At 41.7% G+C, this 15,767-nt stretch overlaps 1 protein-coding gene across 1 annotated transcript; it reads left to right on the top strand.

Moving 5' to 3' along the window:
* Nucleotides 1-366: 366 nt before the first annotated feature.
* LOC311005714 (gap junction delta-2 protein) lies at nucleotides 367-2,045 on the top strand (the record flags this gene model as incomplete). Its single annotated transcript, XM_083998245.1, has 2 exons — nucleotides 367-437; nucleotides 1,202-2,045. The coding sequence occupies 2 exons, from the start codon at nucleotides 367-369 to the stop codon at nucleotides 2,043-2,045; spliced, it is 915 nt and encodes a 304-aa protein (XP_083854371.1).
* Nucleotides 2,046-15,767: the final 13,722 nt, after the last annotated feature.

Raw genomic sequence — 15,767 nt, 5'->3', positions numbered from 1 at the left:
GCAGCGCGCAGCCCATCAACCTGATCTGAAGATCGAAAATAGGAGGGCTTATAGTAATCAGCCCTTCAGACTCCCATGACAAGGAAAAGTGTGGAAACGTCGTGGGAGCGCTCGGCACACACAGCAGGACGTTCACTGGCGTTGCGCGCTCAGCACATAACCCAGCAGATAGCGCGCAGAGAGACAGAGAGAAGCGGGGACGGCAGCAGCATCCCGTGACGGATGCATTTTTTAGCTCAAATCGGAAGCTTTGGGGACTGACACCAACCAGAGGAAGAGAGAAGAGGGACGGGAAATAACGCGCTTTTTTTTGGAGGGATTTGAACAGAGTACTGTTGTGCCCTCGTCTTCTCCGGATGATCAGAAATGGGGGAATGGACTATACTAGAGAGGCTCCTGGAGGCTGCTGTCCAGCAGCACTCTACTATGATAGGAAGGTAAGATGATCAACAAAAACCAACAACAACAGAAGAATCGCAGCAGCCTCCAGGATCGTCTTTAGCATGGTCCCCAGTCCCCCGTTTCTGTCTTGTGCCTCAAGGATCTTCCGTAGCATGGTGCCCAGTCCTCCGTGTCTGTGTTGTGGATTTTTCTGTCTTGTTTCACAGATTTCCTTCTTTTTGCCCTGCTCCTCCGCCAAAACGAGACGGCTGAGTATAAAAAAAATCAGTTGGCAGCTGTCTTTACAGAACCTGGGATGGTGCTGCAAAGTCAAAACAACCTAAACTAAACCAAAAAAGAGAAATCATGTGTCATTCCACGTAGTCTATCCATCCATCCACTTATCCATTTGATGTGTGTTGGTGAGTTTGAGTGGTGGTTGTGCACTCTGGGGTGGCGGAACGAGATTGGGCGGTGAGAGTCGGCGTTATCACCTCTTTCCATTAACGATGCTCACACAGGTAGAAATCAAAGCAACGCCGATTGCTTCCGTGCCATGTCAGCCATTAAATCTGCAAACACATACAACACAGACAGCACATAATAAGCTGCACATAGCATCCTCATCCTTGTTCTCTAGAGCGTCCTGTTTCAGCACTGGACAGCTCCCTAAAAAAAAAAAAAAAACACTACACTACCAGAAATTGGACTGAGCGCTTCAGCCACCGAGGCAGCGCACAACCCAACCACCCTTGGTGTCAGTTAACACATATATTTACACTTATTTTCACATATGTTTGTTTGTGTCCTTGCTTTTTAGGATCCTACTAACAGTGGTGGTCATCTTCCGGATTCTAATCGTAGCAATAGTTGGAGAGACTGTCTATGATGACGAGCAAACCATGTTTGTTTGTAACACCTTACAACCGGGCTGCAACCAGGCATGCTACGACAAGGCATTTCCCATTTCACACATTAGATATTGGGTTTTTCAGATCATCATGGTGTGCACCCCGAGTCTTTGTTTTATCACATACTCGGTGCATCAGTCGGCCAAGCAGAAGGAGCGGCGCTACTCGACAGTCTATCTGACACTAGACAAGGATCAAGATTCACTGAAGCGAGACGAGAGCAAAAAGATAAAGAACACCATTGTTAATGGAGTACTGCAAAACACTGAGAACTCCACCAAAGAAGCCGAGCCAGACTGTTTAGAAGTCAAAGAGATCCCTAATTCGGCCATGAGAACTACAAAGTCCAAAATGAGGCGGCAGGAGGGCATCTCCAGGTTTTACATCATCCAGGTGGTTTTCAGAAACGCGCTGGAGATTGGCTTTTTGGTGGGTCAGTATTTCTTGTATGGATTCAACGTCCCGTCCGTGTACGAATGTGATCGCTACCCCTGCATAAAAGATGTCGAGTGCTACGTCTCCAGACCCACGGAGAAGACAGTGTTCCTGGTGTTCATGTTCGCGGTCAGCGGGTTCTGCGTGGTGCTGAACCTGGCTGAACTCAATCACTTGGGCTGGAGGAAAATCAAAACGGCCGTGCGGGGTGTGCAGGCTCGGCGGAAGTCCATTTATGAGATCAGAAATAAGGACTTGCCGAGGATGAGTGTGCCAAATTTTGGCCGCACTCAGTCCAGTGACTCTGCTTATGTGTAACACACAAGGATGATGATGATGAGGAGGAGGGTGTGAAAACATGTATAAAACAAAAGAAAATAATAATTTAAAAAAAGAACCATGATGGACATGATGGACAGCTCCGCACGCCTAAATTCGTGTCATGACTTCAAGAAGTGGGCAGATTTTTTTTTTTTTTTTGATTTGTTGGTCTTTTAAGGACTTCATTGCAAACGTGGATTACACGTTTGTTGACTTATTTATTATTGCACTGATGCAACTTTTTAGTAACGTTTATACTCTGTAAGATGCTAAATGGAGACCATGTTAACGTGTTCACATATTTACTCTTTGTGTGGGCTGTTCTGCTGTACTTGAAGAGAGTAAATGCAAAAATTGCACTAAGAGGTGAACACTTGAGAGCCTGACCTTATATCCAAAACGTGCTACTGACCTGACGGTGTTTGTAAGACATTTACTTTCCACCTGTTTTTGGCACCAACCTAATTAAATGGCACCATACACAGTGGTTAAACGGACAAAATCTACCATCCCGATTTATATACGCATAGATATATAAATCCTTACTGACTATGGTTCAAACCTATTTGAAATACATCAGCGTAATTCATGTTTTTTTTTTGTTGTTGTTGCCTGTGTTGCACCACTGACCTTAACATATGTAACCATTCCATTGCTTTATAGCTGACTTGCAAAACAGTATCTGGTGAATTTGCTGCAAACGCTAACGTCTGTGACTTCCTTAATTTATAACACACCAAAGCGCCCACTGCTTTTATTTGTGAAGTGTTTTCTTGCTTTTGTGTAATCAAGTGCCATACTTGTATATAAACATAATATATATGTATACATATAAATATATAGATATATAATAATCATCATGAAAGCTGATTCCCTGCTTGGATTATGCTAAATGCCGCCCAATTTTTTTTATTTGCTTTAAATGTATTTGTTGTGATTTAAATGAAAAGAATAACAATAATAAGAAGAAGATATACAGTTTTCTCTGTTTCATTTTGCAAATGACTGGAAAAATAAATGAAGTGCTAGTCTTTTTTTATAAACAAGAGGGAACTGACCCCAATCAAAGCTGATCAAAACTGGAAAATAGCACAAATTGACATTTTTATCAAAGAATGGGCAATAGAAATCTGCTCTGGTGCTACAGTTTTTCATAGAATGGTTTTAAATGTAACCGAAACAGACCAGAAAAAAAAAAAACATCATTTTTTTCTGTGGAAAATAAAAGTGGGATTCGTGTACACCAGAAATGTGTGAGGTGCAGTACTTTGTGTCTGCTACTCCAGCTTGTGTTGACTGACCTACCACACACAGAAATATATATAGATACAGAGGAAGTTTTGCCTTGGTGCAGTGAAGACATTAGCCACACCCACTCCGTATTTATAAAAAAAAAACCTACTGCAGGACACACCTTGTACAAGATCTCATCACCGTGCAATGTGTTGCAATACTGCCACTGCTTCCATGAGACACATCAATACTTATGCTCCATAACACAGTGGCCTGGGGGAACTTTTACTCTATATGGCATGCATCAAATCAGACACTGCCTCCAGCCCTTACAGTGAGCTATTCAGCCGCAGGAACTCACTATGGACTTAGTTTGTGACTTTCCTTGTACTCTGCAGGAATGACAAAAAAAAGCCGATCATGGGCTTGAATACTGAGGGGGCTGCCCTTTCTTGTGCCCTGCTCATCCCTTCTCCATGCATTTGAGAAAAGCATGAAAGAATGCAGCTGAATTGAGGGTAAGGTTGTGTATTCCTCCTGAAGGTCAGACTGAAAACAAAAGATGGGTAGAGAGAAAAAAAGAGAAGGTGCACAATGATATGCCCCCACAAGAAAGAGAGAGGGGGGGAGGGGGGGAGCAGGGAAGAAATAAAGACACAGGGAGATAAAAATGAGATATTTGAAGCTGACCGTTGCAGGTGATCAGGGGAAGGGTTGGCCTCTTCATGATTCCCCTGCCCAGATGACTCTGCAAAGCCGGGAGGAATCGAAGAGCAGCGGCACCAGCATCATCCATCTCCAACTCAGCGGGGACCCAAGATTTCTTCCTAAGTCATGAACTTGAAAAAAAGAAAAACAGAAGAAAAAGGAAGCGTTTGTCAACTTCACTCTGATGCAATGCAGTGAATGCCTTTATGCATCTTTGTCTCCCTCTCTTTTTCCTTTTGCTTATCCATATCTTTTTCAGGGATTCAATCCCTCCAATAAAAACACATCTAGCTGTATCACAGAAATTAAGGAATTTGATAAATAAGGATTTTCAATAAGAAAACAAACAAAATATATATACACATAACAGACTTTCAAGTGTGAACTGTACTTTTACAATCCAGTGTTGAAATGCAACTGTCATCATTTTTGATGCTTTGGTAGTTTTATTTCAACCTGGTTTCAAACTGCAGCATAAAGGCAAAATTATTGGGGTATGTCCCAATGCAATTATGCATGCTGTCATGCATTTACATCATGTGAGTGTTGCAGGGCTCAGCAGAGATTACACTGTACCTGTGTGTCTGCACTTTTTGCTGTCATGACAGTCAGGTTACATGCCGCATACAGAGCATTCAGCCGGCAGCATGAAAAATACACACAGCAATTCACTAGGTTTAAGATTTATACATTTAACACTATGCAAATGTACTGTTTATAGTGATTAAGTAATCTCAAGGACCCGTGCATTCATCAACTGGCCTCCTGACAACTGCAGCAGAACACACCAAGGCTGCACGCGAGCTATTTTAAGACTACAAGGCAAACCACTGCAGAAACACCTCCAATTTAAAGCAATTCAAGGTGCTCAGGGTGAAGGCAGGGGTTTTTAGTGCCATTATCCACCCCCCCTTAATGCAAGTCATCAACAAAGAGATACTGAAGGAGAGGTCTTCTCCTTGGGCTTGCACCGTGGGAGAGGAAGACACTCAGCTCATAAACAAGTGGCTTTTTTCATGAGCAGTGTGGGCTGTTCTGTTCGCCATAATGCGTTACATGTGTTAATGCTTAATGTCAGGTATTTTATTTTATATGAATTAAATTTGAAAATTAATTATGTGTGATCATATTTATTATTTCTGAAGGTGAAAAGGTTTGACGAGTAAAGTAATATAAAAACACAATATTCTTGGCTCAGCAAACAGACTGCAAATACTTTAACATTCAAAAATACATTTATTTTGTGGAACACACTGTTTTATTGTTCCATATTTACAGAACCTAAAGACCCTGAAACAACCTACTGAAGACTCTGACTCTGAGAAACATGCAGAATAAAATGCTCATAAAATATGCTATAAAGCCTAGAAGTAGCTATGATCAACTATTAATGAGAAGACATTTTAATTTTTCTTTTTTAAGTTTGGTTGTTGTGGTAAACATAGCAAACATTTAAAACGAGAGGCCCCATCATTATGTAACAAAGCCATTAAAGGAGTCTGATGGGTTCAAACATGATTGACAATGTAGGATTGGCTGTGGCTGATGGAAACTGCATAAAGTCTATTGTATTTTCAAAATAAAAAAAAATAAAAAAAATCACAATCTAAAACTTCTGATCCAAAGTAAGAGTACTCCGTAGAAATGCAGTGGAATCAAAAATACAATATCTCTTACTGTCCACTCCTGCCAAAAACTCAACCCGATACAAGTCCACCTCTGCTTTTCACTGCTTTATAGATTATTAAGGTGACCCGTATCTTCTAGGGTAATTTATCTAAAGTCAGAGTCTGACTGCTGCAGGTGCAAGTTGGCTGATTAGGCTAAAACTGCAGCATTAAAACTGTGAGGATTTACACCACCAGGTATGGTTTGATATATCTGGCTCCATAATAGTTTAGCTGGAGGCTTGAGTCTAGTTTAAGGTTTGGCGGGCTGATCCACTTGTTTCTTGGCTGTTTCCCCAAGAGAGGAACAAAAGAAGTGACTATGTGTAGTTGTTTGGAATTGCACATACATATGACGCCCAGACCAGAGTGTGTTTTTATTCAAGGGACAAGGCCAGACTGCTACAAGTGACTGATGGTGCTGGGGCACTGACATCTTTATTAACAATCATGGCAGCCACCTTACATCATGCTGACAGCTCCCATGGAATAAGGTGTTAGACGAGGACAAGTGACTCCAAAAAACGAATTCAAAATAAAACAAAATCAACCATAAAAGACCTCTAAAAATTTTAACAGTTCAAATATAGTGTCTCTTTATCTATGCATTTGAGGTGGGACATGATTATCATGTCTACCTTTTATCATCCTTCACCACTTACAGTATATAATTTGAATTTTCAAATTATATACTGTAAGTGGTGAAGGATTTATATTTAATATAAACCTGACTATAGAAACAGAAACGTTATGTATAAAGATGTGTAAAAATACTGATGAGGGGTGGAAATTCCCACAGCACACACCTGTTTTCTTGCAGCGCACTGTGTGGCCTTAGAAAATATTACACACTTAATTACAACATTAACCTGAGAGTGAATCCTGTGATCCCTGTGCCCCAAAACAGGCACCTCCTCTTAATTTCTCCTCTTTCACCAATCTAAAAAGAGAAGGCTGGCTCGGGGGAGCACTGCTTTAAATCGGCCTTTTGCACAGATTACTGCATGAAAGAAGAGCGCAAACAGAAGAAAAACAGTGAATGAGGGTCTTTTTGATCCACTCAGCCAGAAGCAATGAAATTAGCCTGGTTACTGCAGCACATATGCACGGCATAGCATGGCATAGGCAGATATGGCAGACATTGAAACAAAACACACTTGATGTTTGCACCCATGGGAGGGAGGAAGAAGTAACGCATTTTCACAGTGTGAACAAGTTCCTAACTTTCTGTCTGCCAGGGGAGCAAAAGCATCCACTCTGCTCTGCCTGTAAAGTAGCTTTCTCTGTCTCCAGCAACAATGGTTTCACCCCCACCACCCTGCTGTATGGCTGCTCAAAGAAGCACAGCACCAGACTTCCCTTCTATGATCTGTGCTCTCGCTGTTTCGTTTTTAAACTTCCTCACTTTAATGAAATCTTCACAATACAAGGACAAAAGGACAGAGAACATTAGACAGAGTCTGCACAGAGGGATTTGGCTGGCTGGTTTGGTTGGTTGGTGGTGGGGCCATATTGGCCCATACAAAAGGATTTGGTAGAGAATAAGCGCTGCTGGCACTGACAAAATATACCTGACAGACCTGACAGCAGATTAATTTCCCATCCATTTTTTAATGTGACCCCGGGATTAAGAACATTAGCGGATTATACACAGATTTGTCAACCAGAGGTTCATAGTGGGACAGCCAGCACCTGTGTGAGGACATAATGCACCCAAATCCAGAAACGGGTGTAGTCCTCTTTTGAGCCAGGTAGGTCACGTTAAGATCGAGTTAGATGGGATGGAGCTATTAAAACTTTGAGAAAGACACCAGATAATTATCTTCTCTGTTTCTATTCTACTAATTCTTTTCTTTAAATTCTGCATTTTCCTTTTGTCCAGAGGATGCAGCATTTATAAACTGCAACCTATAGGATACTACAGCCTTTTTGCCATATTGCACCAACTGTCAAACTGTTAAGTAGTTTGTCATTAATGCAAAGCAGACAGCGCCAGGACAGACTGCAGCAAAAACAAACCCTAAACAATTTCCTGCTTGTGACGTCTTTAATTTCCCTCCAGGTGACAGCTCATTCTGACACCCCCTTTGCTTGTTCTAACTTTTCTACACCCACTCGCCTGCCCTGCATCGCCTAATAGCTTGTACTACACACAGCCCATCGACCCTGATAAATGTTTAGGTTCTGCACCATTACACAGCCAATAAAAATCAGTGGCTGGCAAGTCTTAATCGGACACAGTGGCGTTCACCAGCCAATTGGACTTGTACTGATATCGGAGGCAGAGAATAGCAGAGTGCTTGGGAAGATGGAATAGACAGAGGCAGAGGTATGGAGATATTAATTTACAACAACCCACACTGAAATGTAATCACACACAGAGAAGAATCACTGCTGTGTATTACAGAGGCATAGAGGGATAGAAGATAATACCCGTCTTGTGAGATTCAGAGACCACCGTTTAACTTGAGGAGGAAGCTGCTGCCGGAAAAAAAAGAAAGAAAAACCGTAATGACATGCAAACAAAGAGAAACAGAAGCAAAGAAATCACGATTTTGATGGTGAATTCAGATGTTCATAAATCCCTGTGGTGGTGGGATATTGCACATTGTGGGCTGATCCCACTCACTCTGCCTCTGCCGCCGCTTGGTTTTGTGATCATCTATTCGACCTCACTGTGGTTTACCTTTGGACTCTGCATGAACCACACACATTGTTGTCGGATTTTTTCTCATCTGATTTTTCTTTATTACCCCCTCCTCCCCCCCCTTCCATGAATCTACCTCCCTCTTTCCCGCTCCCTTCTTCAGTCCTGACAGTTTCACTACCTCTCTCATCTCTTTCTCTCTCTCTCTCCTTCCTTTGTGTGATTCTTATTTCTCTCTCCTTAACCTCTCCCTCTCCTTTGCCAACCCCCCCCCCCTCCACACACACACACTAATGTGATGCAAGTTTGCCGTGAATCACATGGTTGTCAATTTACTCAGCTCCAAAGAAAGGTATGAGATCACACTTTACATTGCTGCTTCCAGCCTTTTATTGGTGCAGCACTAAACCAAAGCTTAGAAATAGTGTGCGTGGTGGATTCCAGCTAAATCTGGCAAATGCAATCAAGCACAACCAAAAATATACACCTTCCATTGTACCAAAAACCACCTCTGTGGTCGTATCATTTTGCCGTGATGTCACACGTAAGATAAAGCAATATGAGCCTCGCTGTCAAAGTATAGTTACCACTCCTCTTATCTCTTCACCAATATTGTCAGCGAGCCTGAAGAGAACTGTTCGCTACTGAACTACACTCTTCTCCAACCTTATAAAACTGTTAGCCTCTAAAACTGCCAGCAAACCTATGTCTTTGTTTCACAAATCTGTACAAGATTGTTGTACTGGATTTCACCTCCGTCTTTGTTCTTGGTCTGCATTGTCATGTTCTGTGGTGCTTCTTGGAATCACATCTCCTGCAAGAGGATTTTAAATGCTATCAAAAAAACTATCTTGTAGAAATAAAAGGTGTTTGAGAGCACTCAGAGGGTTCCTGTAACATCCAAGAAAAAATGTGTTCCCTCTTGTTTAGCTCATAAATGTATCATTGGTTTAACACAGCGCCGTGCAGTGCATCAGACTTTTCTTTTGGATTCCAAACACGGGAATGACACATCCCACTGATCTCAGAACAGACAGAACATGGGGATATAACTCCAAAGCATCCCATCCCATGTGGGGTCTGTTTGTTTAAATTTATTAAAGTCCTTTCATCTTATACTCCCGGTGCGGGTGAGCTCTTGAGACAGCTGAGAGATGACTCAAAAGTTTATACCCGTCACATATTCATCATCAAAACTCACAGAGATACCAGCATCCTATATCTGTCTGTTAGCCTTAAAACTTCATATTGAAACCTCTGATCTTTCTCGGTGATATGATGCAGATGGTGGTGTAGCTGCCTGTCAGCTATGAACCACAAATACTCCCAGTAGTGTGTCAGAATGCAGAATTTGCCCAAGATAACCTATGATAACACACACACACACACACAAACACACACCAACCCACTTGCAAGCACTCTACCCACATTTCCCATAAGCCTTCAGCACACATGCTGAGCTGCTCCTCTCTGAGTGTTTCAAATGAAAACAGAGCTGCTGGGAGATTTGTGTAGAAACGTATGCTGCTGTTGGTGTCGCTGAGGCGTTAATTAGACTGAGAAATCTCGTCTTAGACCCTCCTTCCAAGCCGTCCAGTTACACACACAGACGCACAAAACACCTCCCCCCACGCAGCAGAAATCCAACTGTGTGTGCCAGAAGATGTCTTAGCTGTAAGCCACTTGAAATGTGTGCATGAAATTCCAGTCGATCAGGAAAGATCAATCGTAAACCTGACTGCCATGATTTTCTCTGATGAAGCTGGTGTAAATTTGTGAGTTGGATCGCAGCTGCCGGGCTTTGGCGTGCAGCAAGTGTTGATTGTGCTAATGATTCTCTGCTTTCTCATGCCAACTTGTCTTTACAGCCAAAAGGTAACACTGCTATGATTTTTATATCATAATTAATAAGCTGGATTTGGTTGCTGTGAGAACTAAATAGTGGAGATGACATTCAAACCAAAAAGCAGACTCCTTTAAATGACCAATAATCATTTAACATAGCAAATGACAACAAAACCAGACCAGTTAGACCAATTGTGAAGATAGTTGCTTGTCAAGAATCATTAGAGGGGCGATAGAAGCAATGGGGACCTGCACAGAGAGGGCAAGAGAAGGTACAGTAGCTTCAGGGTGCTGATGCAGTGGAATCCTTAAAGAAATGGCTTAATGGTATTCTGGGGTCAATACACCAGCAGCAAATAGATGGGCTCTATATCTGCTGAAGACCAGTTTCTCCTGACTTCAGCCCACTTATGTTTTCACACTGTCTGCTCATGTAATTCTACCTTCAGCTTCTTCTATTTTCTGCCAATGATGCGAGATAAGTCCTCGTCTGTCACAGCTCCGACTGCAGTTGAAATGACACGTTATTGACAGCAACATCACAACCTTCCAGTGCTGTATATCACTTTTTGAAAGCAATATATTTCATGTTGGGCAGGATAGACGATGAGGAAGAAAAACACCATGCTGATGTCTGGGTTTTTTTTGTCTACCACTTGCAATTCCAATTTAGTATATGTGATTTAAGTCTCTGAATACACAGTGTATGTATATATGTGTTGGTAACATTTTAATAAGGTGCATTCTGCCCACACAACCGCCTCTAACTGGATGTTGCTGGTTTACTGCATGAACAGTTACTATAAGCTCCTTTAGACATTTATAGATGATGACCAAATGCACCCATCTGAGAGGCTTTTGGCAACTGGTTTATATTTAATTCAATCACATTTTAATAATGTATTGTATGACATCATGATCCAATAAACATTAGCTAATCTCATGACCTAATGCCACCTTCATTTATCATTTATTAGCGTTAATGTTGATTCTGTGTCTGGTATTTGTAAACTCAGTTGCCAGGTTATTAACTAAAACTAATGCAGTTTAATAGAACTCTGCAGGACTGCATGAAGGTTATGATGCTCAGCTTTTATTGGAGCTGTCATACAGAGGTGTTGATTCAAGTGTGTGATCGTTTTGGAGGCTGCAGTTTGAAGTGCTCCTGAACGGTGTTGTGTCACACTGACAGGTGTTTCTATTATCCATTTATATCAACGACGGTTAGGCTAAATAATAAAAGACACATCTCGCTGTATAATGCAATGCTCTTCAACAGCACCACACATTACAACCTCCCAAATAATGGTGTACTGTAGTTGAATCAGCAGCTCTCGAAAACAGTTTCAACAAAAGCTGCGTATTATGAACCTCACGTAGGGAAGATTTATTGCCACAGTGTTGTATTGCCATTACACTGCATTCCTCTTAGCTGCGTGCACCTAATGAACTCTCATTGGATCATGACAAGAAATGCATTAGTCATGCATTTGCATACATTAAATACCAGTGGAATTATTTATGTTTGTACTCCATTTTTCTGGATGGCAGCACAACCATTTTAAATATTTCTTTTATTTAACATTTACTTTGAGACAACCAAGCATGTAAGATGACTAAAAAACATTTATAAGTTGAATTGAAGTGTTTTCTATCATTTCATCAGTTTACATTCACTCGCATGTAAAGGGAGCTTGGTGTGGTGCTTCTCCAGTGAGAGCAGCTCTGGCTCACACTGGTCTGGGAGCTCTCCCATGGCCTTAGGAGGCACAACTGGAGACAAGCTGGTCTCCCTCCAAACAGAGATTTGGGTTCACATGACCTGAGCGAGCAGCTGTCCCCCACAGTCCTCCCCTGCAGCACCGCACACTGCGAAATGGGAATGTCTTCTGTGCAAAAAGCTCTGCTCATGTGCAAGCCATGATTTGAACAAAGCAGTGCCCAGAGTTAGTCTCTTGCTGTTACACTACCACAGACACACGCACAGTAAAACTGTGTCCAGCCATCATGGCCAGAACACTGTGTACTACTCATATTGACATATAGGACTATAGAATCTCCTCATGAATATTAAGTGCTGGTTTGTAGCTTGCCAAGTCATTACTGAGATTGCGGTGGAAGCTTTTTAAACAGCCAGAAGGCATACAAACCTAAACCATCTGTATTAAATCATATTTTATATAGTAATCTGTTCTGCTTGGGTGAACATTTTCAGCGCAAACATCCCACAAAATTTCTTGAATGAAGCTGAAGTTTCTTTGCTGATTGAAATTCAAATCTCGTAGTCCTATATCTCTGCAACACTGAATATTTGGAACAAATCGAGCAGCAGTCAAAGTTTAATCTAAAAGAGAAAACATTCAGAGTTATTAACGCTCAGCTTGGGAGTGGTCTCATCTGATTAGATTGATGAGTGGTCTCCCTGGGTACAAAAAAGTAGAAAGGTCGCGCACATCCAATTTAAAAAGGTGCTGGCCTTCTACATAAATGTAGAAGAAAAAAGAAAAGAGGAGACCGCACACTTAAGCTCCCTTTATGTGCTGCTTTATTTAGCACTTCCAACAACAAAAAAACAGTAACGTTTCGAGCGTACTGCTCTTCTTCTTGAGTGGTCTCCCTGGCACAGGTAATAGAAGTTAAAAGAGAAAGATCCTAATTATTACAATTTACAGGGCGTTAAAGGTTTTAAAACTGTTTAAGTGTGACATTTTTTTTAAACGTGGTGCAATGGGACAATAAGAGTGCTGCTAAGTGGTCACTCATGGCCAATGCTAGTCCTACAGCTGCTTATGTTCATCCTCCCCTGCCACTCCTTTTCTTCCTTTTACCCCCCACCCCCACCTTTTAACCTCTTGGACATGTACAGGATATTAACCACACCATATATTTGAACTGGCCATCGCTCCATGATTGTCCAAAAACAGTGAACAAGCACAGCGCAGAGTGAATGCAGCCTACAGTACTCACGGGAGGCCGCCCACTGCAGGCGCCTGTAACAACCCCCTAGATATCACAGGAGGCAAAATCATCACCCTCCGCTCCCTCTCGATCCCACTAAACAGCTGATTCATGTGACAATCTAAACTTCAGCTGCCCTCCCGCCCTGTGGCCGCCGTAATGCCACACAGGAAAAATGGACGCTGTCTGCATTTGAGAGACAGGAGCCATCAATTGTGCTCTCTGTGCTTATGTACAGTATGTCATCTCAGCTAAAGGCATGTTGCCCATGTGTGTGTGTGTGTGTGTGTGTGTGTGCGTGGGGGGGGGGGGTTGTGTTGTGTGTAAGGGAGGGAGGGGGGGTCTGGAATTGGTTATCAATCAAAGCTGCCTTTCCAACCTCCTCTCTCTCTCTCTCTCTCTGTTTGATTGCATGGGCATGAGGGAAGGTTTTAATTATGTTTTCTTTTATTCAAACGATTAATCCTGGAGCACAGTGCACCAGGGTTCCCCCTCGGGAGACGTCACACATCTGGCGAAAACTGTGCTATTATCATCACTCTCTCCCTCTTTGGGTTACTGGAACTGTCTTCTTCTTCACAGACATACACGCAGCCTAAATTCAGTCCACTGTATTTATTTAATGTCCATACTACGGTAATTTTTTAAAAGCTTCTCCTTTCTCATGCTCAAGAATTATGATTTTATTGCTGATCTTCTAAAGTAGAAAACTTTCATGTTTCTCAGACCCAGACATATTCAAATTGCATGAAGGTCCTCACATTTGCAGAAAAAATGTTTAGCATTGTTAGTGTTTTTAAATCATTTTATCTATGCATCAATAACTAAAATGGTTGTCAACTAATAACAGTCACTAACTAATCATTTCAGCAGTAAACACATTATAATTAGTCAATATTTGCAAAACAAATGTAAATTGATGCCATGTGCCCACCAGAGATTTAGAGCTAGCTGCATATGTTTATGTGGGCGGCTGTTATGTATCTGTCTGAGGTTATTCAAAAGCACATGACAGTTTTTTCTCAGATCTACAACTTCTTTCACTGGAGTGGAAGCCCAGGACAAGACCGCATACATACACTTACTTTATAAAAACGCTCAGTCAATCCCCACTTTGCAGTGGCCGCTCACATCACTGAAATAGAGTGTGAAATTTCTGCTCAAACATTCATGAGTGCAGACCTGCATTACATCACTTCTGTACCTTATCATGGGTGCTGTGAATCAGAACAAAGCCAGAGTGAAGGAAATGTAAGGACGGGGAAATGGGAGACAAATCCTTGAATGGGAGACAGAGACAAAACAAAACAAAAGAATTAGAGATGCAGAGAGAGAGGAAGAGAAAGAGAAAGAAGGGGAAGTCGGGGGGAGCAGCGTATGAGGCCACATGCGTGTTTCTCTTAGACTGCTGTCTCCTCCAGCTAGCCAGACATGACTTCACCAAAGCTTCCTTGTTTGTATGACCTCACTCATGCAGACAGAGCCTATGCCATCCAGCATTAGCTAGAAGCAGCCAAATACTTTAATGCAAGTCGCTGCTCTCCTCTGCGGGAACCTGCAGCAGTCATACAAGCTGTTTCAAGCCTTTGATAAATCATGCAGTGTTTACTACAACATTGGGTACAAAGAAGAAACTCAACCCCCACCCCCCCCAAAAAAAAATCGTTAGGGATGATCTTGAACTGCATAATTCATCAGAGCTGAGGTGCAACTGTGCTCCGGCATGTAGATGTTTGGCTGAAGATATCTATCTTAGCGCTCTCAGAGTCTTGTATTCATTTATCGTATTGTTTTACAGAGTTTTGCAAGCGCCCTGCCAAAAACAGCAAAACTGTTTATCCTAGTTCTCTGACGTTCCAGTCGTTGGCTTTCACATCTAAACTATGGCAAGTGTCAGAACCAGGACATTGTTGTGGAAACTGTGTTTGGTGAAAGCCTGAATAACCATGTAGAAAAGTCACAATACCAGATGTTTGGTAGTTGGCACCAATACCATTGAAACCAATCCATGATTCTCAATACCACACACAAACACACACTCTCCATATAGTTCAGAAATGATCCATTTAAAAAGTTAACATCATATTTTGACATAATGGATTTTAATGACTGTAGTCTACTTACATTACGATCCCTGTACATTAGCATGGACAAGATAACATCAGGCTTTTTGGATGGCGTGTGTGGGGCATTGCTATAACAGAGGCCAGCTGGCACAATTCACAAACTAAATAAATAAAATATGGGAACTTGTACTAGAATGTACTACACACAGCCTGGTAGCCTAGTTTTTACATTTCCATGTTAACTAAATAAAGTGTTCAGTGTATAGTAGCCTAATTCATCTAATTGTTGGCTGTGTCATTGTCAGAATATTTATATAGGGCTATTAGAAGCTACTGTAAGCATGTGACTTTTTAAGCCAATCACCTGCCGGTTCCTGTATACAAATGACATGATCTCAATTTTCCTAAAGGCCACAAGACCAAAACGTTTGTATGCTGGTTTTTTATTTGTTGTTTATTTGTATTCATTTTTATTCATTTATTTTTTGCTGGTTGAGATGGAAACAAAATACTGAGGGAATTGAGATTTGTCAACTTTGAGATATAAACGTGCTGCCTCCATGAAAACAAAACTTTTGGACTTGGACACCTGTCT

The sequence above is a fragment of the Trachurus trachurus genome, assembly GCF_905171665.1.
Source record: "Trachurus trachurus genome assembly, chromosome: 22".
Taxonomy (NCBI): domain Eukaryota; kingdom Metazoa; phylum Chordata; class Actinopteri; order Carangiformes; family Carangidae; genus Trachurus; species Trachurus trachurus.
The sequence above is the reverse complement of the archived record's forward strand: the minus strand, read 5'-3'. Positions and strand labels throughout refer to the sequence as shown.